This window comes from Octopus bimaculoides, chromosome 8 (genome assembly GCF_001194135.2).
Source record: "Octopus bimaculoides isolate UCB-OBI-ISO-001 chromosome 8, ASM119413v2, whole genome shotgun sequence".
Taxonomy (NCBI): Eukaryota; Metazoa; Mollusca; class Cephalopoda; order Octopoda; family Octopodidae; genus Octopus; species Octopus bimaculoides.
Window position 1 is genome coordinate 28215951 of NC_068988.1, and position 26823 is coordinate 28242773.

Consider the following 26823-nt stretch of genomic DNA (forward strand, 5'->3'; position numbering starts at 1 on the left):
GACGGAATTAACCAAGTGAGTGCAACTCAGGTCCGAATTATTGGTCAGAATCAGGTTACCAATCAAAGCGAGATCGTGGCCGGCCAGAACTGGGTTCAAGTACCTGGTGTCGTGGACTCTACCAAGCCAAACGCACCAGCTACGGCATTAACTACTGCTCCGATCATAGCCCAGCAGACTCCGCAACTGATTGCGTCCACCGGACCAGGTGGAAACATAACATACAATGTCATACCACCGTTCCAAACATTTACACTGGATGGACAAGAGGCCATCTTTGTACCTGCAAATGCTTCCACGGCGAGTGGAGGTCAAGCGATTCTTGCGGGGAATCAAGCTGTCCTAACGCCGACCGGACAAATTGTCCGAACCACCCAAGGCCTCTCGGGAGCCAACATTATCCCCAACAATGTCGGTTTCATGGGTAACGTGCTCAATTTGGGCGGTAATATGGTCAATCTGGCAGGAATGCAGAACATGGCCATACGGCAACCTCTTATGCAGACAATACAATTGCCTTTGTCTCAACTCCAACAAATGCCCATTATACAAATACCCGTATCAACTGGGAACGGACAAACGACTTATCAAGCAATTCAACTGCCTATTCAAGCTTTCTCTACACCAGCACTCCAAACTGCTAATCTCATGGGTCAGGGCACTCTTTCCACGCTTCATTCTTCAGCAACGGGCAATAACTCGAATCAAATCAGCTCCGGACAAAATCTTACACAGCAAGTGCTCGAGATAGCAGCACCAACTGAAATTAACGTTAAGACTGAGATCAAAAGTAACTCACCGCAACCTCTCGTTACTACGGCAACAGATGTTACCTGCCCCTCTGTCAACAACATTCAACAACAACAACTAAGTGGTGGAACCGCGACCCAAAATGTATCCACGTCCATCTCGAGTACAGCTGCCTCGCCGACTGCTTCAAATGCTGGCTTCATCCCTCAGTCAGCGCTACAGACTATTCCCACTATCATTTCGTTATCACATAATCCTTGCAACCAGTCAGTGGTAACATCAGGCAGCCAAAATGTCCATTCACTGGCTATACCCCAAAATTCAGCCAGTTTATCTGGAACGTCAACTATTACCTCCGCAGCCAGTCAAGGCAGCATGGTGTCTAATATTATTACTCCTCAAATGTTACAAAGCGCAGCCAATATCCAGATTGCTGCAGCAGCAGCAGGCCAGAACCAAGTTATACAAGGCAGTCCTTGGATTCCTACACTTAACATTGCAAACATCCGACCTACCAACATACAGACTATACAAGTTCAAAACATCCAGGGTCTGCAAGGTCTCCAAGGATTCTCCGCCCTACAGAACGTGCAGAACTTGGCCAACTTTCAAGCTATCACTCCGCAAGGACAGATTATAGCGGCCTCATCGCCTCTCCAAGGCATGGGCGGGCCAATAACGATAGCCACCACCACATCGGCGACTACTTCCAGCATGGCGGCCAGTTTAGGGGGTGGAGGCACAACTTCCTCCCAGTCGCAGGGACAGCAACTCAGCCCACAACAGATACAGACAGTAGCAGCGGCGGCCGGGATCAGCACAAACCAGATCAGCACAACTCCCACAGCCCAGGCTATCAGCGCTACACAGATTTTAGGTAAGTAGTTCAACATTATTTTAATTTTTATCTCCAAACACTTAAACTCTCTCTTTCTCTCTCTCTGTACGCATGTGTTCCAACTTGTACACCCATTTATTATTGCCACTTGGTTACAGTTTTAGTTCTTTTGACAAGTAACTCCCACCTGTGGAGGCGGCACTGTTTATGATGTTTTACTTTGATCGATAACCATGTTTATGATCGATGAGCTTATGCTTATCGTCAGCCGAATTTCATAAATTTTTTCATAAATTTTTGTTGATCGCCCCTTGTTTTTTGCCCACTTATATATATATATTTTCTGGAACACATTTAGTCCTTTGTGTCTTATCAACAACATGCATCTGTGTGTATATGTTGTGATTTGCGTATGTAAACACTATACATTTCAATACATATCTAACGCAAACTCTATGTATTTGTAACGTAAACTATATGTGCCTGTATAATCAACAACCTGTCTCAGTTATTATTCGTTATTTATGAAACTAGAAGAAAAATATGAATTTACCAAGTAATGTTTCAATTATTCCAATCACTAACAAAAGTTAAGTTGGCTTTTCTCACATTAACTTTGATAAACTTGACTTGGAATATTCAATAAAACTTTTTTTTTTTTTGCATTAGTTGTTGATTGGAAATATTTATCTCTTTGGCAAAGGAAGAGAAATCTTTTAATGGCAAAGTAACTCTAAAAATTCATGCAAAATCTCTAAATTTGCATACATGTGTCAACTTCCTGTAGAACTGGTGTAAAATCAATGAAGGAAGAGAACTGATCGATAAAATAAAGTGCCAGACAAGTAGTATATCGATTTAATATTCCTGAAATTGTATCCTAGATGTGAATGATTCAACACTTTTGGTTCACATTTTCATTAGAATTAACCAAAAAACGTTATTTCCCTTAATTTTAATTAACTACAATTGCACGCTAACTTCAGGTGGTTGGTATTTTTTTTTTTTTTACAGAAGATCCAATAAATCGAATAAGTTCGTTGTAATTCTCATCATTTTCAATCGCTCTTTCAATATATTTTGTTGTTGTACAAATTCATTTTAGAATATGAAGTTTAGTTTGAAAACTTGGTTGAGGGCTCCAAGCATTCAATCGTTATATTTTCTATTAACGCCCTGGAACCCATATCATTTTATGTTAATGCATATTTTAGAAGATATTGGATTACTACTATTTTGTTAGTCACTAATAAGTTGAATATAATGTAACAAAGAAATACGTAATTAGTTAGCACAGCAGGTGTTTAATTATAAAAGAACTGACAATTATTTCCAATATAATGGACATTTCTTTAACATTCCAGTCGCTACTGTAAGAGAGCGTATTTCCTTTCAGTCTGTAAAATAGTAAATACATTTGTGTTGGCTGTTGCAAGGTTATTTTTCGAAAAAGGATTAGTACAAGATCGACATTTCTTTATGTCTGTTGTTTCTTTAAAACATCGATTTATAGTCCAAAGTTTCTTTGTGATATCCCTTGACGTAGAGATCATCGTTTCGCTCCTTCTAAACAATACTAATATCGTCTAGGTTCGTTTTATACAGGAAATAAAGATTTAATTTGAACATTATAACATTTCATTCCTCCCTTAACAAAATATACGAATTATAATTGATTTCTCGTAATTTATACATTTATTACTTACACCCAAAGACTTGCTATAACTACAGATGTGTGCCCCCATACATCGAATTTGTTTCCTCATAACTTTCTGAAAAATGCATGTTTTTAATGAAAATTTCCAGAGATACATATTAGATGGCGTAAACTAGAGGAGTTGTGTCGGAGATTATTGTGAAAAATGTTTTTCAGAAGGGTGAAGCGGAGTGTCGGTTAAAACACACCTCCATTTTTTTCCTCATAACTTAACGGATATTTATTTTAGTAAAGCATCTTTACATATATTCATTTCAGATTGCGTAGATTAAGATTAGATCGGAATCTGATGTGGCGGAAAAGCAGGATGGCATCAGATAATTCATACACTTCGACTTTGTTTCCTCATACGCCTTGATGAAATGTGTGAATTATCCGCCCCCGCTAACCCCACCTTAATTTTTTATTTCACATCAAATTCCGATATAATCGTTATTCTACACAATCCGAAATGTAATTTTTGAAAATTTCATCGGAAAAAATATCCATTTTTCAGAAAGTTATGAAGAAACAAAGTCGGTATTAGTGGACACACATCTTTCGTTATACCAACAATAATAACGAGCAGAAAGAATAAATCACGCGACGTCACAGCATTTTGTAATTTGGTGTCTCCACTTCAAACTTAGCGCTATATTATTATTACGAAATATTTTAGCTATTTTGGAAATTTTTTCTCGTTGTCCTAGAAAGTGGGATGGGCAATCAATCATACCGGCAAAAGTGAAAGTTGTGTTAGTTTTCCAAACATCCTGTCTATCATAAATAAGTTTTAACTCTTATTTTGCTAAGCTGGTCTGGAATTTGTTTGGTTCCCTACTTATGACCTTGAATTTATTCTGTATTTAAAAACGCATTTTTGGTATATGTGGGTGTATATTTCACTAGATGTAACTACCCTCCGTGTGACCCTCGAATGTCTGTATAATCAAATAAAATTTTATCCGTGTTGCTTGTAGTCTGCTCTTTAAGCATGTCACGTTATAGCAGCTTGTTATGAAACGTTAATAATAACGTTAGAAAAGTTGACTATTTAATAATGATTACGTTGATTTAAAAACATTCAGCGCTTAAATTATATTGACTGATCTGTTTACAATTAATCTGGATTGAAACTGTTCAGGTTTCTCTTATATATGCATACGTGCATATGAGGCAGTGATTGCTATTCCAAAACACCGCCTATACAGAGAAACATACACTCGGTCTTTCTTCCCCCCTCTCTCTCTTTCTCTCTCTCTCTCTCTCTCTCACACACACACTATGTATGCCGGTTCTTTACGTTTTGTATAGCCAAACATGTATCACGAACTTGTCTGTATTGAGCCGATAAGACGGTGCCATGAAAAAAAAAATTTACATCGTTAAGAGAAAAAGGAAAAAACTACCATTGTATTTTCTCAAGATGATTCGTGTAGTAATTGTCAAAAATGCCACTAAGAGTCGTGTATCGACTTGATGAGGCAGATATATGTATGTGTGCGTCCACGTATGTATAAATAAATGTAAGTGTGTATATATTTTGTATATAAATGTGTGTATGTGTGTTGTATAAGTATCTACACACACATATATACAGCTCCTTTCAACGATCAAAGGTAATAAGCTACCTTTGTTACACTCCATTTATAAATGTTTCTGAATGAAGAATGCATATCACTCGAGTGAGAGGTGTGAACTGTAGTATCATCACCCTAATGCAATGTGTTCGTATGATAGAGTAGTTGATCAAAAGATTTCTCAGTTACAGTTCTTCCTTCAGGAATACTGAGAAATGGAATGTAACAAAGCAAGCAAATTATATCTGATTATTGAGAGAGAAAGCTATAAATGATATCAGTTGGAGAATTTTTGAAAAGTGTTGAGCTTATGAAAATGGTAGCAAAAAATGTGGCCTCTGTACTGCTGAAAAAAGACTAATTTGGAAAGCCCATGGATATCAGATATGTATTTTGAATATGAAATCAGTGTCAATCTGTGTTTGCAAACATTCTGATAAGTTGTCTTATAAAGTGACCATGGTCATTCTCAATGAGACAATGTATTTATACATATCTGGGTGATGAGAATGGAGATGCAAAGCTTCCATTCAATTATTTTAGAAACAAGTATTTCTTTCTTTTATACATATCCTTTTATGCCTGGAAAAAGGGGATTGTGGAGATGTGTCAGGGTTTACTACAACTGAAACTTTTCTTTGGTGGGTTTATTTTAAGACTTTAATTCTAAGCTTTGCTTTCGTGTTTGGAAAGAATGATAATGTTTGCTATTTGCTATGAACTTTTTTCTCATCCCACATGGGAAGAACATCAATGGCACTATGTCCTATCTCAGATATGAACTGCATCTTATTTAAGCTAATTTTCACTCTTTTTATAAAGCTGATGCCTTTGCAGTTCTTTCTTTCTAGCGTCTCTTTTCTTCTTGTAGCAGTTGCCACACCAGTCATTGGAAATTACCCTTTTTTGTATTACCTGATTGATTATGTGGGTGGCAGGGATAGATAGTCCATTTGTTGAGTCTACTTGAGATAGTTCTTCACTTTTCCCCCAAAACTTCTCATTTAGCACACATCTCATTGTTGTATTTTCTATACTTCCTTCATGATGTCAGTAAGAGTGAGTGCCTCATTATCATTATGTCCATGCTTTTCCATATTGGTTCACTGTTTTGCATTTTGTAATTTGGCTGTCTTTGATCCTTTTGTCAAAACATTGGAAAACCTTTACATTCTGCTTCTCTCTGCTAAATTATACAGGCACCACACATCTATAAAAGCAAGCATAGAAAACTGAATGTTAACACTCATCTATATATATATGGGGATGAAATATTTTGGTATTGCTGATTCGATGCTGACTTCTTTGACATTAGACATTTTTATATTTCTCTCATTTTGTCTCTCTCTCTCCTTCTCTGTGAGTTTCTAGTTTGTATGTATGTGTAATGTCTCCATCTCTCTATCTCCTATGTGTATATTGTCTGTGCATGCATGCTTCTGTATGTGTGTGTGTGTATGCCTTCAGTGCCAAAATGTACTGTTGCCAAAGCAATAATAATAATTTGATTGGAGATAGAATAATATCTGTCTGTGTGTTTTTCCTCCCCATTCCCCTTTCATCCATCCCTCACTGCCATCACTTAGTAGCATTTTTCTTGCCTTCCTGATTCTTCTGGAGCAGTGATTTTCAACTATTTTCTGCCTATGGACACCTTTGGTCCCTAATTTTACTTGGGTGGATCCTCACTATCATTTGATGTTTAACCCTTTTGTTACCATATTTCTGTTGAGATGCTCTGTGTTTCTTTCAATTACTTTAAATATAACAAAGAATTTAGCTAGTGTTAGGAACATAAATTGTGACAAAGGTTTGGTGGAAGATTTTAATTCACAACTTATGAAAACAAGACATTTGTACTACAGAACCAGAGCCAATTCAGCTGGGTTGATAATGAAAGGGTTAAAAAAAAAAACCTTATTGTATATTTATGATTAATTATTCTTAGGAACTGTATTTAAAATTGTTAAAATATTTTGTGTAATATAGAAGTATAACCAGTTTATTGCTCATAAATTTTAATGACAAAATCTTATTTGGATATATTGAGTGAGAGACACAAATATATTCACATACATAACAAATGAGTACACACACATGCATATGTATACACATATATGTCGTCCAGTCTTACTACCATTTCTTTTAATGTCCATTTCCCTATGCTTGTATGGGTGGTCTGTTCCTCTCCATCATTGCTTGTCACTAGTCAACATGGTCGTTTGTCATCTCCTCCATGAAACTCAGCATCTTAAGATAAGCGTTCAACATTTCATCTCTGCATCTACCTTTGTTACGGGTTCCATCTTGAAGGCAAACGGCTTAGTGGTTAGTGCGTTCGGCTCACATTTGTAAGGTTGTGAGTTCAGTTCCCAGTGGGAACAAAACACTTTGTTTCATGTTGCTCCAGTTTACTCAACTGACAAAAATTAATTGTACCTGTAATTCAATGGGCCAACTTTGACACATCCTGTGTTGTGCTGAATCTCCCTGAGAACTACATTAATGCTACATGTGCCAGTGGAGTGCTCAGTCACTTGCATGTCAATTTCATGAGTAGGCTGTTCAATCCCAGCTGTTCTGTACATGTTCTGTCTAAAACAGACGATGGGACCTGGTGCAGCTCCCAGCCTTGCCAGCTCCTGTGAAACCATCCAACCCATACCAGCATGGAAAATGGACATTAAATGATGATGATGAGAGGTAGTAAACTCCAACCTGTTCTCATTCTACCTGCTATTCTTTTGGAGTACTCAACTCCACAATTAATTAGGACACTTTGGTAACAAGCTACCTACTACTTTTAGGGAGCCATTCAGATATTTGAGAAAATCTATTTCCTGCTTTTATTGGTCCTGTGCATCTGCCCCACAAATAGTTTGCTTTCTCCATTAGCCTGACTGATTTCACTGCACCTCTTTCACATCCATACTTTACACTAATTACCCTGAATGGAATTCTCTCTCTCTCGGGCTACCTTGATTACTTCATCTATCTATTTCTTTACCAATACCATGCCTTCTTCATCCACAGTATTGCTACTGCTCATGCACAAGGATTTTGTTCCTTGCCTGTGAGGAGTCTGGTTGAGAGTCCTTTCCATTTAACTTCTTGCATAAAGCACATATTTCTACTTGTCTCTGCTCTAGCATCTCTAGGGTCCGGTATTGGGGCACTTACACATGTCCAGATATTTTCAAGTAATGAATTCCATTTTACCATTAATTGCTAAACCAAGTGGACTCAAGTGCATGTGACAAGATGACCACCTGGTCACGAACAGGATTTAACTGAAGATAGATTTGGATACTTCGCAATTACTACAGAGGAAATTTGGGAATAATGAGTGTGTGTATACATATACAAAGACATTTTATACATACACACACATTCATTGACAAATTATGAATGAATTTAAAACAATAATTGCAAGTGGAACGAATAAAGTTTGTTTTTAAGAAAAATGTAAATGAGGTTGGAAAGTAGGAACAGGATGAGAGAGAAATAGGCATTGATTAAATTAGAATCATAGATAAAATGAAATGTTACTGTTTCTTTTAATAAACATAATCATCATCATCTAACATCTACTATTCCATGTTTGCATGGGTTAAACAGAATTTGTTGAGGTAGATTTATTATGGCTGGATGCCTTTTCTGTTACCAGCCTTCATAGTTGTTAACAAGCAAGGTAATATTTCCCCATGGCCAGATATGGTTTCACGGAAGAGTGAAAATGGACAACATTGCTTGTATGGTGGTGATACATGTTTACTGCTTAATATGTAATGTCAAGGCAAGGGTTCATATACACTTACCCCCCCCCCCCCACACATCTATATACATATAAGACAAGTTTCATTCTGTTTCTAATAACCAAATCCATTCACAAGGCTTTGGTTAACCTGGGGCTGTAGTAGAAGACACTTGCCCAAGGTGCCACTCAGTGGGACTGAACCCATAATGATGTGGTTGGAAAGCAAACTTCTCAACCACACAACCTCATCTGCACCTGTCCCATCCACACCTGTGCCTATTAACTAGTATTGCAAAATGCTGCCACCTGATAATAATTTCAGGTATAGTAAAACATTGAAATGGTAAAATTTCATATTTTGAAAGCAGAGAGAAGTGAAAATTATGTCTTGTCTTGTTGCTTGCAATTGGTTAACTGTAAGTGTGTATCTATAAAAAATATGGTCACAGTTGTCTCTTAGTGCATGTGCATAAAGTTGTTTTCTATATTTTCTTCTGCACATGATATCTTAAAAGTTTCGATTATGCTTAGAATAAGCACAGATAAAATTTAAAATTTCAGATATTGTAAAAAAATTATGGTCTCTTAATCAGCTACTGCAAAATGTCACTGTTTGATGGTAAACCATTTCAGGAATAGTAAACTGCTAAGATAGGAAAATGGCATATACAGAGAGAGAGTGTGTGAGAGCAATGTCTGGAATTGATGGGTCTTAAAGTAAACTTAACCAAGACTAAAGTTATGAGTAGAAATGGAGACAGGACTTCTGTCTATCAGGGAAATGGCTATGCTCAAAATGCAGAAAAGGAGTCGGCATAAATTCCATAATGTTGTGGGCATTGCTTTACTGGATGTGTAGTGTCAGTATGCCTGAATGACACAGTAGAAAAAGAAGAATCAGATGTTTTTTACAAGAGAGAAGAATGCAAGAGTATGGACATTCATCCTCTCATGCATTGTATACGCCTTTCTATCTTGTCATTCCAATGGCCATGCTGTCAAGACTACTTGCTCTTCAAATAGTTTTGTTATTTAGCTACATTTAAAGTACTTACTTTATTTGTTACTACTACTACTACTACTACTACTACTACTACTACTACTACTACTACTGTAGTGGTAGTTGTGGTGGTGATGATACTACAACCACTCCCATTATAAATATAATGGCCAACAGCCTTGTCTCAAACCAGCTGCACTGGAACTGCGTTTGTGATCAGGTGGCAGGTAGTGCTAGGGAAATTTTAACACCAAATGATAAATGATTATATGAAGTTTTTGCAAGTTTATGAATGGCTAATATGTGACTTCCACACTGTAAGTTGCTTAAGTTTTGATACACCGTCTCAGATCACTTGCCAGACAAGTACAGTTTCAAAATGCACACACACACACACACAGATAGATAGCTAGAGAGAGGGATATGCTCTTGTGTATATACACAATATCTATATACTTAGATCCATACTCATGATGGTACAAGCAGTTCTCAAGTTGAGGAAAGCTCCAGTAAAATTAAAGCCAAAAGGAGTAAAAGTGTGTGAACTTGTTATTACTTGGAAACTAAGAGTCTAGAGCTATCATATGTTAGATTCTCACAGTTGGTAGTATAATTATGGAAGGGGTGGCATTGCTCCAAAGCATTCTGAGCATTTGTTTAGATACCCTTAGAGGCTTTAACAAAGTATTTGTTTCTCTGAAGGGCATCCAGCCATAGAAACCATGCCAGACTAGGCTGGAGTCTGGTACAGCCTTCCAGCTTGCCGGCTTTGGTCAAACCGTCCAACCCATACCAGCATGGACAACAGACATTAAATGATGATAGTGATGATGGTATACACATATAGCTTCTTCTTGTTCCATTAATGTAAGGACTGGTTAGTTCTTTTATCTTCATTTTCATGGTGCAGTTGGTGTTGCTATTTCTAAGTTACCATGTGCATACTTATAACACCGTGCCATCTTGTCTTTGTCTCAGAAGGAAGCAATGTGATTTTCATAACATTGAATTACCAGTGCCACTTGACTGGCTCCTGTGCAGGTGGCACATAAAAAACACCTTTTTGAGCGTGGCCATTGCTAGTACCGTGTGACTAGCCCTCATGCCGGTGGCACGTAAAAGCACCCATTATACTCTCGGAGTGGTTGGCGTTAGGAAGGGCATCCAGCTGTAGAAACTCTGCCAAATCAGATTGGAGCCTGGTGCAGCCTTCTGGCTTGCCAGTCCTCAGCCAAATCATCCCACCCATGCTAGAATGGAAAGCGGACGTTAAACGATGATGATGATGATGATTTCTCCAATCTGTATTTGTGGAGCTGACTCCATTTGTATTGCAAACCTGTTCAGTAGGTATGTCCCTATATTTTTGCATATACACTCCTCAAATGTGGATATATATGGTTTACTTGCTAGTTTAGTTTTATGTTAGGAGTATTTGTGTGTTATTCTTATTAAAAGTGATCCTATACTTAAGCTGGCTGTGAAAACGCTTATTTATCAATTCAAGGAATCTTTCCTCTATATTGGTTTTTATATTCTGGGAGAAAGGTGCAGTAAACTAGATTGTGTTCCAAGCCTATTCTTGGATCAAAGGAGGAGGTTGGTAGATGCAGTAACTACTGTTTCAGTAGTGAAGGCTCTGTTAAAATAGGTTGTTGCTCTATTGAAGATCCCTGCATGAGAAGCTGGAGATCCTTGTATTAATATTCTTGATTAAGGTTCCAAAAACTCAAATTGGATGGCAGTACCCATATTTATATATCACAGTGTTTCAGAAAGTGTTTTGTAAGATTTGTATGTATTTGTGTCTCAATTGAGGGAGATGTCCAAGAACTTAGCTATCATAAGACTGGTCTTTTATTGTGATTTGTAGTCGGAGCTGACTGAAAGTGCTAAGTTCCTTTGCAAACGTATTGCAGGCTTTGACTATTAGAGTTGTGGCTTGACCTTTATCCCTGTGTGTACCAGTGTTGTGGTTATTGAATTTTTATGACTTCTAGTATAGGCTCCTGAGACTGCATATACCTGCATGTCTGACCTCATATTAACATTAAAGGTGCCTATAGTGAGAACTCCAAATATGTTTTAGTCTTGTTAGGATTCATTAGTGAAGAATAGTCTGTAACTGCCAGATATCAGGATGATTAAAGAATGTAGAGTTGTAATTTTAATGAAAGTTTTTTTTTAATTCGTGTATTGTAATTTGCTGTAATATTATTGCTCTAAATTGAAGTTAGACTCCTCAGAAACATGATGGCAAAGCAGGAAGTTGCAATGCAAATGGTAACTCACTATCATACAATAGCTGCTGTCAGATTCCTCTGATTCATTCATTGTTTAGGCACATATTAACTTGTTCTCTGATATGTCCACCTACTATGTGAATACATTTTGTTTTACTGATGTTTTGGTCTTAATTTATAAAGAGTTAATTTTGAGAACCATGCTATTGAAATTACATAGCACCTGGAACAATCCATTTCAATTTAAAGCTATGTGAGTGGTTGTAGTTAGGAAGGGCATCCAGCTGTAGAAACTCTGCCAGATCAGACTGGAGCCTGGAGCAACCATCTGGCTCACCAGTTCCCAGTCAAACCATCCAACCCATGCTAGCATGGAATGCGGACATTAAACGATGATGATGATGAGTGAATTAGAGTAGATGGAAGCTGTATTACAGCTTGTGAGATAGCTTGTACCTGCTTTTGAGTGGTAGTCTTTAACCCTTTAGCATTTGAACCAGCCATATGCAGCCCAAATGTTCTACCTCTTTTGTAAGCATTACATTTGACAGATTAATATGAATATGAAGGAGTTAATCTGTTGCCTGTTTAATAAATAGATTCCATTGAAAGCCCCCGGGGTACCTTTGCTTGTTTTTACTCATTTGTAAACATTCTGACCAGGTCTGCTGTGTGTTTCCCTTTTTATGCACTGGGAGGCAAAGAAAGACTAAAATAACATTACAACAAACAGGTATGGTTGTGAGGTTAAGAAACTCATTTTGCTACCACATAGCTTTGGGTTGAGTCCCAGTGTGGCACCTTAGGCAAGTGTCTTCTACTATAGCCCTGGGCTGACCAGTGTTTTACAAGTAAATTTGGTAGACGGAAACTATATGGAAACTTGTGTGTGTATCCTTGTGTTTGTCCACTCATCCTTCACTTGATAACCAATGTTGGTTTGTCTCCATCCCCCATAACTTAGTGGTTTGAGCAAAAGAGACCAATAGAATAAATACCAAACTTTAAAACAGTGAGTACTAGGATTGGCTGTACAATCATACAGCCATATATATAAGTATATAAAACCCAAATACCCTTCTCCCTGCAGCATACAAATTGCAGTCTGTATGCTGCAGAGTGAAGGGTATTTTACTTTTGATGATGTGGAGTAGTATTTTTTGTTGTTTGAATATTGAGACAGAATGATTGTTTGTTTTTGTAACTGGTCTAATTAGATGTGCCATGTTCATTTTTCTATTGCCAAAACAATTACCACATAAAACGCACCCGTGTTGGTGCCACATATAAAGCACCCATGCTGGTGTCACATTAAAAACCACATGTGCTGGTGCGATGTGTAAAGTACTGGTGCTGGTTACACTTAGAAAGCACCCAGTTCACTCTGTAAAGTGGTTGGCGTAAGGAAGGGCATCCAGCCATAGAATCCATGCCAAAACAGACAAAGGAATCCTAGAGCAGGTGTCTGGCTTGCCAGCTCCTGTTTGACCATCCCATGCCAGCTCCTGTTTGACCATCCTATGCCAGCATGAAAAACAGATGTTAAATGATGATGAGGATTTGTACAACAAGGCCTTTATAATTTCTGCCATTTTTGTATGAAATTATAGAGAATGTTTGGATAATTGTGGAAAGGTTATTTTTAAGGTTTGTTCCATCTCTAATATCAGGAATAACAAATGAAACTTTGAATATATATTTAATTAATTACTCTTAAAGTTGTTTATTGATATTTTATTGCCTGGCTTTCTCTTTATTAATACACAATTTTCAGAGATATCCTAACAGTTTATTAAAAATATATCAATATTAATTCATTTCTTCATTAATTAGATTGGAGCCTGGTGTTGCCATCCGGTTTCACCAGTCCTCAGTCAAATCGTCCAACCCATGCTAGCATGGAAAGCGGACGTTAAACGATGATGATGATGATGATGATGATGATTAAGACAAGACTACAGATTTCTTTTTTTTTTTAATGAATTTTGCAGTGTATTCATCCATCTTCTCTGTCCAATATTTCTGGGAGGGTTGTAGGAGTAGAGTCTTTGACACTTCCTTCATAGAGTCCTATCAGAAGTAACCGTTATTACACTCTTCTACCGGATTCCCAAGCACGATCAACTGAGACTTTGGATATTATCCAATCATCTTGCACTTGGTCTACTCCTAGGGGTTGGCTCAGCTTGAAGAACCCATTTTGCAATTCTTTCCTGTGGCATTCTAATCACATGTCAGAAGTACCAAAGTATGCTTTTTTAATTCAGAGAAGTAGTGGCTTGATATGAAGAGACTCCTTGGTCTCCAAGCTACACACCCTGCCAGAGGGCCATTGGAGGAGCCCCATTTTAGCAGCTTGTATTTATCAAGGAGGTTAATCCTATTTGGACGATGTTAGTTATTTGCTTTGGCTACTTAAATATTATCAAGGAGCCTCTCAAGCACAATATTATTGTCCCCATCAGCATTCTCATAATTTTAGTTCCACACTCTTAGTTTTCTATTATCTGTTTACTGTCATTTTATACTTCGTTTTGAAAGCATTTATGTTATTTGAAATCCACTTTAAAGGATACAATAGACTTTTGAGTCCTAAACAATGGCTTCTTAATAAAACTGTTATTGAAGTGACATAGTATGTTAATGTCACATAGGTAGATGTCTGGTCAGGTAAAACTTCTCTAAGATATTAATTTAAAATGTGTGGTATGTACGTTCTTTTTCATTATTAGTGTTTATATATTTACTATTTTCTAAAGAAAACATTTTTATTGCCTTCTGGAATTATATACAGCTATTTAATAAATTTGTGTCCTTTATTTATGCTCTTATATCGGGGTTGTCTGATATATTCCATGGCTTGTTGTCACCACTAAGTTATTGTGTAGGTCACTGATTTAATTAGCAGTTAGATCAAGGAATTGACTATTAAATACGGTCAATGAATATAATTTTCTAACAAAGCTGCTGACTTGCCGGCTCTACTCATAGTTAAGCATTTCGATTCAAATCTTCTAGTCGGGTTGTTTAGTTGTAGTGTGACCTTCATTTCATCACCTTTTGTGCATGTCAGACTTTGTTTATCTCCCCTCCTTTATAATCTCCCCTTCCTACATTAATAACATGCTTGTGACAACTTATTACGTAAGCAACCAATGCAGAGGACACTGCATTACTGCCATACCTTCTGCATACAGATCTCAACCAGATGTAACATTGACACATCACTTCATGTCATAACATAAACATTCCCCACGAACAGAAACGTAACAGAGCCTCACAAACCAACAAACAGCTTCTTTATCATCGTCATCATCATCATCATTTAACGTCCGTGTTCCATGCGTGGAACGGTACCACAAACGCCGGCCAGGCCGAAGCCTGCACCAGGCTTCTGTGACTGTTTTGGCAGGATTTTTACAGCTGGATGCCCTTCCTAACACCAATCACTCAGCTTTTTATGTGGCACATGCACAGGCAAGGTGAGCAGTGCTGACCTCGCCTGTGCATGTGCCACTTAAAAACTTTATAGTTGCTCAATCTGCAAGAAACTGCTAAACTTCCCTCAAATCGTATCCTATTTATCTCTCTCTAATCCTGCATCTTTCTGCATTTAAGTTATTTCTCTTAATGTTTCACTAGCGATTGGTTGATAAGAATATAATAATGTATGGCACCACGCAAAAAATACCCAGTCCCTCTGTACAAAACCTTGTACAGGTGTCTTCTACTATAGCCCAAGGCCAACCAATGCCTTGTAAGTGAATCTGGCAGACAGAAACTACCTGGAAGCCTATACATACATACATACATACATACATACATACATACATACATACATACATACATACGTACATACAAATATATCTATATCTATACACACACTCACATGTGTCTGTGTTTGTCACCTACCCCTCTGCTTGACAAACAGTGTTGGTTTGTTTACATCCCTGCAACTTAGTGGTTTCACAAAAGAGACTGATAGAATAAGAACCAGACTGAAAAGCATAAGTACTGGGGGTGAGCTGTTTGACTAAAATTCTTCAGAGCGGTGCCCCAGCATGACTGCAGTCCAATATCTGAAACAAAAGACAAAATGATAAAAATATATTTGAATAGCCTCACACTAGGGGCAGACTGAACCGTTGGTCAATTGGGCACTGCCCGAGGGTCCAGAGCTCTGAGGGGCCCGCACTCTACATGTTAACTCTTCTAAAACACACATTCAAAGGAGCCTGGTAAGCAGTTATGCCTGAGGGCCCTTAATACTTTCAGTCCATCCCTGCTTCACACTGTCCCAAGCTATGACAACTTATGACAGCTTCTTAACTCTTAAGTTTGTCATTTTATACTAAAAAAGGAAGTGATTTTTATTAAACACTCTTATTTGCCCAGTGGTTTCATTTGACACAGTAGATAGTTTCTGTTACTAAGATAAGTTTATTAGTGTTTTCAGATAGATTGTAAATGTGGGGAAGAAACCCAGGGAGCTATAAGGCTTACTGTGCATATGCAAAAGTTAAACTGTATAATGCATAAAGATGCAATATAAGATAAAATGCAGATTGAATGTAGAAAGGCAACAGAGGCTGGCTTAAGTAATTTGAGTCTGGTCTCAATTTCAATGAGAGAGAGATCAAGTGAGACTTAAGTCAGTAGAGGAATATTGAAAGGAATACCTGATGTGTGTAAGAGAGATATACACAGAAGCTGGTGCGCACCAAAGTGTCTTTTGGCACAAAGACTGGGTGGGGGAAGTACTTGTGGTAGAGAGAGTCATTGGGAAGGAAGGAAGATAAGATTGTTGTTGTTGTGGTCATAGGTCGGTGTTGGACGGCTTTCCAGCCATGACCATCTTTTATGTTATTTTTATATTACCTTTTTTTTTTTTTTACCGTTTACTTGTTTCACTCATTGGACTGTGGCCATACTGGGGTACTACCTTGAAAGGTTTAGTGACACAAATTGACCCCTTTAAGTTTGGTACTTATTCTATTGGTGTCTTTTGCTGAACTGCTGAGTTATGGGGACATAAATAAACCAACACCAGTTGTCAAGCAATGAAGGGAACAAACACAAAGACACATGCACTCTCACACATATGACAAGCTTCCACACAGTTTCTGCCCACCAAATTTGCTCACAAGGCATTGGGCTATAATAAAAGACACTTTGCCAAGGTGCTGTGCAGTGGGACTGAACCTGAAACGAGCTTCTTAACCATACAGCCATGTTTATGATTGGAAACATAAGACTGATAGCAGTGATGATATGATATGTTATACTGCAGACCCTGTAGATGCAGGCATGGTTGAATGGTTGAGAAATATGCTTTGTAGTGTTAGAAATACTTGAGTCAAAACCCAAGGCTTGTGACTGTAATTTGGGAAAGAAATGGACACTTTGGAAGAATATCAGGTGTACTCTACCTATCAGGTGTAATCACGCATGATTATTCTGATTCATCATCATTTAATGTTCGTTTTTCAAGCTGGCATGGGTTGGACAGTTTGACCAGAGGCTGGTAAGCTGGAGAACTGCACCAAGTTCCAGTTGTCTGGCATCGGCACAGGTGCTTTTAATATGGCACTGGCACAGGTGCTTTTTAGGTGGAACCAGTACGAATAAAGTCACCAAGTAACTTGCAAGATAAAGACCCCTTAGCTGAGAGAGGGAGTTGAATCGAGAAAAATGTCTGAGTGCCTGGCAAGAAGTTAGAATATGATAGAGGACAGAGATAATTGTCTTACTATTTTCCTTGTAAATTATGTTAGAAGTACACATGTTTGTAGAATCCTCAGCCGGTTGCACTCTAATTCAAAGCGAAGACTGTTCTGTTCATCAAAGAACTGGAACATTCTTTATTGAAACCAAAAGAGATCAGTTTGCAATGTGTGTGTTTGGCTTGACATTGTGTCATAGTTGTAACTGAGTACCACTGTCATACCGGCAGTGGTATTCATTACAGATATTCTGTGAAAACATGTTTGGTCATGGGGAATATTACCTTGTTTGGAAATAAGTAAAGGTTGGCAACAGGGTATCCTGTCACAGAAAATCTGCCTCAGTAAACTCTGTCCAAACCATACAGTCATGGAAAAGTGAATGTTAAAATTGTGATGATGGTTTTTATTGTCTCCATCCAACCGAATATATGATGACAACAGCAACAATTACTGCCACTACGACTATTTAATGTCCAGGTTCCATCCTGGCATAGTTTGGATGGTTTCGGCAGGATATTACAAATCAGAGGACTGCACCCTGCTCCAGTGTCTGCTGTGGCAAGGTTTCCCCGACTGGATGCCTTTCCTAGCACCAACCACATTACATCGTGTACTGGATGCTTTTTCCATGACATGAACATCAGTGAAGATTGCCGTGTAACTACTTACATGGCTTACGGCCTAAATTAGTCCATTATTACTGTTTCTGATAGCATAATATTTATATATCTTCATGTGATTATCAAACTCAGCTGAAATAGTAGGAGGTTTCTATTTTGTAATGTAAATTCAAAGGCATATTTTACCAGATTGCATTTAAAATGAACATAAAAATATGACCTTTTGTTGTGTGTAACTCTTTCACTGCGAAATTTAAGATCATGGCTGTTCCTATGTTAAAGCTTGCTATTTTCTGCAGGTCACGTTATCTCAATAAACTTGACATATCTCAACAGAAAATAGTTTCAAACACAACATTCTAATGTATAAAATTACTTTCCACAATTAAAAGGGTTAAAGAAATATAAGTTTCTTTTTTTTATATTTTTAATTCAAAATAAGTTTTCCCTTCATGAACAATAGATTATTGTAAAGCATCCTGTCCGTGATGTCTACTTAATTGCTACGAAATTGTTTTAAGAAAAACTAATGACTCTGTTATCTTACACTTTTTCTTTTATTATTTCCATGTTATCCATTCTTGTTCACATTTTTACGATGCCTTTGTGTGTGTATGAATAGCTTTGTATTGTAATGCATTAAAAAGCTTTTGATAACTGAAGTTTTGTCTTTACCCTAATCATGATTCTTATTTGGGTTGAAATTATTTCATTTCTTTGTTGGTTTAATAATATACAAAATTGTTAATTTATTATTAAGTATTTTCAATATTTTTGTCTACAAATTGGCTTTTATGAACATTTTATATAAATATTATCTGCTTTTGTTTGACATGTTTCTTGTCTACATTTTGTGTAATTGTAAATACACCACAAACATATCTATAATAGTTTAAGGTTTTCCAGAAACTCAGATGTCTAAAAATTTACATAGTTAAGGCTTAAAGGTGACCAATCCAGTAGCAACACCATGAGTTTAAATCCAGTAACAGGACTTCTGTTTAGCATGTTTTATTCTCATACTTATTGTTTATGGTTTAATCGGTTCAAGTCTTTATCGACTATAAAGTACAGTGCCTGTGGTTACTTCCTGTATCATAGTTTTTTGCCAGCATCTAGGAGTTTAAACATGGGGATTTTTAGTAGACAGAAGGGAAAGCAACTTTTTTTTTTTTTTTCATTTAACTACAGTGAATATCACCAAGGCACCAACCAAAAAATATAGTATTCAAATAATAACTGACACTAAACATGTATGTCAACAAGCTTAGTACTACTCTCAGAGACAGGCAACATACATAAAAATATGTGGCAATGATCCTGTTCAAATTAAGATTTATCAACTATTTGCCCCCTCCCGAATGATTGCACCATCAATGTTATAGCTATATGAGGAGTGAAAGTGTATCACGGTGAGTGAATAATTATGATAAAGTCTTCTTTCTGAGTTTCAAAATGTATGTATGTATATATAGTATGTGTGAAATTATCTAATGATAAAGTAATATTTATATTGCAGTAGTTATTATATCTGTTGTGATACGTTGCTTTAATAATTTCACTGCCCTCATTTCAGCACCTCATGGTCATCTGCAGCCGGACCCTAGTGACCCTTCAAAGTGGCAAGTGGTTCAAACCACATCTCAAACACCCACTCCGATCGGCCCCCTTAGCCCTGCTGACAGTCCACAGCAACAGCAGCAGCAACAAAGCACAGATGTGGTACCTGGTAAGAGACTACGAAGGGTTGCTTGCACTTGTCCCAACTGCCGAGATTCGGAAGGGAGGTAGGTCACACTTCACTGTTTCTAAATGCTTCAGTCATTCATGTTTCTATTAACCCTTTCATTACTTTATTCCTGCTCAACTATACTGTCTTCGTTTCAATTAATTTTGGCAATAACAAAAAATTTAGTAAGATAACTTTGTCAATATAAAACTCGTGTTTCGAGCATAAATTAGTATGAAATTTTCAGATCCTTTTAAAACAGGGATTTTGTATCAGGGAACCAGAGGTAGTTTATTATCAAAAGAGTTAAACTCTGTTTTGCTGCATAGTTTTATTTTCCATGCTTTTTACTTCCATTTGTATTGTCTTCCATTTTCATGGACTATTACAGTCCATTATTATTGTTATCAAGGTAAAGCAACGAGCTGGCAGAAACGTTAGCACACTGGGCGAAATGCTAAGCGGTATTTCGTCTGCCATTATGTTCTGAGTTCAAATTCCGCCGGGATTGACTTTGCCTTTCATCCTTTCGGGGTCGATAAATTAAGTACCAGTTATGCAGTTGTGTACTGGGTTCAATCTAATCGACTGGTCCCCTCCCTCTCCCCAAATTTCGGACCTTGTGCCTAGAGTAGAAAAGAACATTTATTGTTTTCTGATTTTATTCAATAATTGATTATGAATGAAGAGTTCAGGTGTGGGTGTGGCTTTGTGGTTAAGAGGTCCAATCATGGGGAAATATTACCTTACTTGAGAAACAGATGAGGGCTAGATGCATATAAGCATCGAAATGTAGATATTAAAACAATGATGATGCTGATTGTCTCTTCTAATCCAGTAGCTAATGTTTTTGGTTCTTTTCTACTTACTTACCTCACATACACTTTAGATTTGATAGTATTCAATTTGTTTCTTTCATCTTGTTCCTTCTTGATATTTCAGTTTTACACTTCTGTAGTGTCATAAATCATATAAAAAACAAATCACAATAGCAACACAAATTATTACCTCTGTCGTATTGAAGGTGGAGGTATTGTTTCAGTCGTATTTGTTTGTTTGTCCATGGACAAGATATCTCAAGAATCACTGGATGGATTTGGATGAAACTTTCAGGGATGTTTGGCATTGTCACTGGCATGAACTGATTAGATTTTGGGATCGATCTGGTACCGGACAAGGATTCTGGATTATTTTTTTCTGTTTTCTTTTACTTAATTTTTGAGAGCAGTCGCATTCATTTTTAGTATTCTCGTTTATGAGAGCAGTCGAGTTTATTTCAGATATTCCCATTTTAAAAATCATCTCCAGCTAATCATTGAGAGGACATTGGTGTTGCCTTGGCGGAGGTTTGCGCTCTCTTAGTGCTCTCGTTTAAGATAAATTCCCTTTAATATCTCAGCAACGATCAAGTATAAATTGACAAAAACTTGTGTTTCTATTGAGAACAGTAAACTTTAAGGAATATTCCTTTTATTATTTCAGAAATAGTGAGAAAAAGAAGCAACATACATGTCACATCCCTGGATGTAATAAAGTCTATGGTAAAACTTCACATTTAAGAGCACATCTAAGGTAAGTCACAATAGTGTTATATGCATTAAACAGGATTGATTTAATAGTTGTTGTGTGATGTCTAGTGATAGCTGTTAGTAGTTTGAGTGTCTCTTAGAGTTGGATCAATCTGTAAGAAGTGTATTGACAGCGTATATCATTTCAACAGTTGTTCATTATGGGATGAATTGATAAATATTATAATTTACCTGAACTATTCACCTTAACTTTTCAGGGTATATTTTACAATATTTACATTATAATTACTCTATAGTTAGATTAGCTTGATCTCTCTGGATCTGTTTGTCATAAATGTTCTTCATTTAAAAGTCATGTGGTTCAATGTCGTCTCAAGACCCGATTGATATCCAAAATCAAGACACCTAAATGAGACTCAGAGATCAAACTGTTTGTAGATGAAAATATTGTAGATATACACTTTAAAGATGCCGTTAGTAGCTTATTGTAAGTTGAGTTTAAACGATGCTGTTGTTTGAAACATTGGCTTGTGCAGTGAAGAGTCTGGTGATTTGGTTTTATTATGGAATTAAATGAATTTGCTGAATTTTTCTCACGAAACAGGAAATTGTGTTTTAGAAGGCAGTGGTGAGTATTAAGGCTTAATTTAATAAACTTTTGTTGCTTGATAAAGAAGCAGGAATTCTGGTATGTCGCAACTATTATATCAGGAAACTGCTGTAAGTATGGAAATGTAAAGAAACCATTTTGTTCCTTTCCAGCTAGTTTTGCACTTTAAGAGTTTATTTCCTACATCTTACTGTGGCTGATCTATGCTTGGATACATTGGTTTCAGAGTATTTTCTGCTTTATCCAGGACACAACATATTGTCAACGGTTCAATTAGAAATCATAACTCTTCAGTTAAGTGGTTGACATTTGGCAGTTGTTTTTATAGCTGGAAGCAATTTTTTGCTTTTAGTAAAGAAGGGTGCATAGACTTTTTTTTTATTAGTTAAGCAAACTAGGGCAGCTGACCACCTGTCTGCTTTTCTCGGGAATACAACACAATGGCTGTACTATTAATACTGAAATTATATTGTCAACCTAAAACTTAGCTTCTAGAATATATCTAAATAATAATAATGATGATGATGATGATGATGAGCACTGTATACAATGCTCAGATGCACTTCAACTCATCAGAAAAAGTAGCCAAAAGTGCATGAATAGCACAGGAAGTGAACAAGAATGTGCTTTTAAAAAAAAAGTGGCAGTGGAGTGAGGTGGGGGGACATCAATTTATTGAAATGCATAATTCCAATGTTGTTTTTTTTCTTTACTTTTTTTTTTATTGGATTTCAGTTTTCAGTTAATTTTCAGTTGGTGAGGATATTTTTGTTTTCTTCTTCAAAAATTGTCCACTCATTTTGATCCTGTCATATTCTTTTGCTTTCTTAGATGGCATACTGGAGAGAGGCCTTTCATATGTAACTGGCTGTTTTGTGGCAAACGCTTCACACGCTCTGATGAATTACAGAGGCATCGCAGAACTCACACAGGTAATTAAAACCCTAACTACATAAGGTTACTGCTTCTGTTTAAAATGTTATCAAATGTTTTTGAAGTATATGATGTTGTCTTAAAATTGTGCTTAGATAGATTTTTGTTTGCAAAATATAACAGAGAGATATAAAGAATACATGATGAGAACATATGTATAGAGTACACGAGGAAGAGAATTAAGATATGAGAAGCATTTGTAATCTCTATATATATACCTTTTAATGAGTGTATTTTTCACTTTTGATTGTAAACATGCATTGGTCATTGAATTTTAGCTTAACCAAAACAATATATTGTGGATTTGTGCTGTTGTGAATAAACATTGGTACAAGTTCACAAACTTTGGTTGATACGTCAAGTCCTGGAGGATCAATGAAATTGAGTAACTCCTCCTGTCCACTTATTGCTGGCATTGTGCCTAAACTAGAAACAATTATTTTAGGTTTACAGCAAAGTTATTTTTATTCTTAAATAATTCAATTAATAGTTAACTAATAGAATCGTTAACATGCTGCACAAAATGCTTAATGACATTTTGTCTCTCTTTATGTTCTGAGTTCAAATCCTGCCAAGGTTGACTTTACCTTTCATTTGGGGGTGGGGGTGATAAAATAAGTTTTGGTTTAGTACTGGGGTTGATGTAATCGACTTACTCACTTCACCGAAATTGCTGGCTTTGTGCCAAAATTTGAAACCAAATTATTAGATTAACAGTTTAACTGAACTGACAAGATTCAAGTTTTGTTTTTTTTCAAGTTTTCAACCAATTCTTTTCCATCTCTGTTTAGGAGAAAAACGTTTTGTCTGTCAAGAATGTAATAAACGCTTCATGCGAAGCGACCATTTAAGCAAACATTTGAAGACTCATCAAAACAAACGAGTTCCCCAGGTTGCCCAAACAATAATGGGAAACCCAGGTAAGTTTTCGTTTTGTTTTTCCTCTCTAGTTTAAACAAAAGGCTTTGATTTATTCTGTAGTAGTAGTAGTGGTGGTATGTTGCTTTGAATATTTACTCTAGAAGCAATTTTATTTTTAAAAGTAGTCATATGAATTTACCAACTATGCTTAAAACTGGTTATTTTTTGCAGATGATGAAGGTGTGGCAGATAACAGTGGTGTAGTCACTATGGATGAGGACTCTCCATCTAACTTTAGTGTATCATCTCCATCAGTTGTAGATGTGTCTCAGTCTTTACCTGGACAAGGTTGATAAATTTTATTCTCTCTTCCTCCTCCTCCCCAATGTATCATTCAAGAGTGAAATTTAACTGCAGCTTATTACACTCGTTTTTTTTTTACCTTCCCCAAAATAAATGGTGTGAGTATAGCTGTAATGTTCTCTTTTAGTTAAAAATTCATTCCAGCACTCAAAGAAGAAAAAAACAAAAAAGAAAATTGAAAGTAAAGAAAATCCATAAAAAAAACACTATATTTTAATTGGAATTATTTTTATCCCATGGACAAAGCTATTGAAATGGGGAAAGAAAACTGAATAAACAAAAAAAATAAATATATATATATATATGAATATAGATTTGTATATTAATATATAAATATATGTATGTGTTATGGAGAGTGGCAAAGTGTGTTGTCTTAATGTGTGTTTAGTCCCTTGATTCCTATTGTTCTGCCTCCATGCCATTTTGCTATAATGTCAGCACTTGAACCACTATAAATGCTCCTTAGGCAACCCTCCCAACATTAAATCTGTTATATTGGTGTGCTGTGTCTGCTGACAGCTATTATTCATTCACTTCAATATATGTTATGAATTTTTTTGTCAGTGTTTCAAAATATCCACCCCTCCCTCTTTGTTTTTTTTTTATTCCTTCTTTCTTTTCAAGACAACTAAACTTCATTCTCTTATCTTGTGACATACAACTTTGGAAGCTGTATTTAAATGTGAGCAAAATTCTTTTTAAGTGTTTGTAGTTTATTGTGCCAGTCTTAAAGCAATTCTACATAAAATTGGTACAAATCATATAAGAATTGTAATCTTTTCTGTTATGCATTCATGGATTCTGTTGTTTCAATGAACAAAAAAAAAAGGAAAACCTCCAAAAAACTAGATTTATTTTCTGATGTAAACTTAACTCCTCAGCTCATGTTGTTGTACAGAATCAAATATTTCAGCTCACTGCCAGCTATTGACTGTGTTTTGATGCTATCCCCAAAAGTTGCAGGATCATACATGGTAGAATGTAGCATTACTAAATTAATTTTGAAATTACTTATGGTTTTGAAAGCTGTGTTTTCCCATTTAGTACCGAGATTGGTAACAGTTGATCTTCCTGCCAAGAAGTTTACTTTCAAAATTTGGAATGTTCTAGAAAGAGTGCTGTGTGTATCTCACCAATACAAACATGTATTTTTGTATAAGTCTCATCATAGCTTATCAGAATATGGTCGGCATTTAATTTTACAATTAATTTGATTTAAACGAGGAAACAACAGGGGTGGGGGTAGTGTGGGTTGGGTGAGTTGAACATGAAGTTTTTGATAACAAAGTTTATGAGCTTATGACCAAACAGGCATATGTCAGAAATCTAGTGGATTACTGTGCTAGCTATTAAATTATCTGAAAATACTAGAATAAACAAAAGCATCAGAAATCAAATTTAGAATATGCCTGAATGATATTGAGCCAGGGCTTGATCTTCCTGCCAAGATGTTTTACTTTCAAAGTTGAGATTGTCTCTAAAAAGCATGGCTGATATATATATATATATATATATATATAAATAAATAAATACTGTGTAAATCGCATTGAGGCAAATATGTATTTTTGTATAAGCTTCACCCATAGCTGATAGCAGCGATTCAGTCAGCATTAAATTCATTTAGTGAAGGAATTATTAATGAGGGATTAAGTGGGGAAATAGGATGTCCCTTTAGTCTGGAGTTGTTTGATCCCAACCTTACATTTGTAATCAGCTGAGAGGTTTGATGAAAGTTGTTGAAGCCTCTGTGGTCATTACGTTTATCTTCTCTCCCTCCCCTTCCTCCTCCTCCTCCTCCTCCTCCTAACTGGTTTATTGTATAAAGTGTACATACCTGCATTGGACACCAACACAACCATCAAAATAAAAATTGTTTCTGCAAAATTCTTGTTTCTGTTATATTTTTTATCAACTTGCTCCTGAAGAGTTCTGAAAAATCCCTTCCAATATAGCAGTAACGAAGCCATTTTTTTTTCTTTTTCGTTTAGCTGGAGAGGAAGTAGTAGTGGCCTTTAGATGTCCTTAATTCTGATTACATAATGAGCTAGAAGTATCATTACTACACCAGACAATGCTTAGTACCATTTCTTTCAGCCCTTTACATCCAGAGTTCAAATTTCACTGAAGTGGACCTTGCCTTGGGGGTTGATAAAATAAAGTACCAGTTGAACACTTGGGTTGATGAAATCAACTTAATTCACTCCGTTAAAATTGCTGGCCTTGTGCTAAAATTTGAAACCATTATGTCTGACATCCTGCTTGGACTTTTATGGTCGGAGAAGAAACTGGTCAGAGACTGAGTTGTAAAAGAAGGATTTTGGCAAAGGATTGGTGGCAGGGAAAGCATTCTGCCTTAGAAAAAGTGACCATCACATGCTGATATAGAAAAAGCAGGCATAAAATGCTGGTGTAATTTTAGGCCTGAAAAAGTGAGGCAAGAAGGTAACAAGAGAAAGAGATGACAGCATCAAATAAGTTTAACCCTTTTGATACCAACCTTCCTGAGACCATCCCTGGTCTTCTGAAATAAACTTTCCCCCTCTTTGAATTTAAACCTTCCATCAAAATTTCATATTCATGTTCCAAAC

General features: G+C 36.5%; 1 protein-coding gene across 1 annotated transcript in view; it reads left to right on the forward strand.

Annotated features, from left to right (window-relative positions):
- The window catches only part of LOC106871353 (transcription factor Sp4), a 27924-nt gene extending 1805 nt beyond the window's left edge, over positions 1-26119 (forward strand). The window contains exons 3-8 of the mRNA XM_014917761.2: positions 1-1627; positions 19787-19997; positions 21422-21511; positions 22910-23010; positions 23803-23931; positions 24104-26119. The exon at positions 1-1627 is cut by the window's left edge and continues 66 nt beyond it. Coding sequence (XP_014773247.1) covers positions 1-1627; positions 19787-19997; positions 21422-21511; positions 22910-23010; positions 23803-23931; positions 24104-24225 — 2280 coding nt within the window. The 3' untranslated portion in view covers positions 24226-26119. The remainder of the gene's footprint in view (positions 1628-19786; positions 19998-21421; positions 21512-22909; positions 23011-23802; positions 23932-24103) is intronic.
- Positions 26120-26823: the final 704 nt, after the last annotated feature.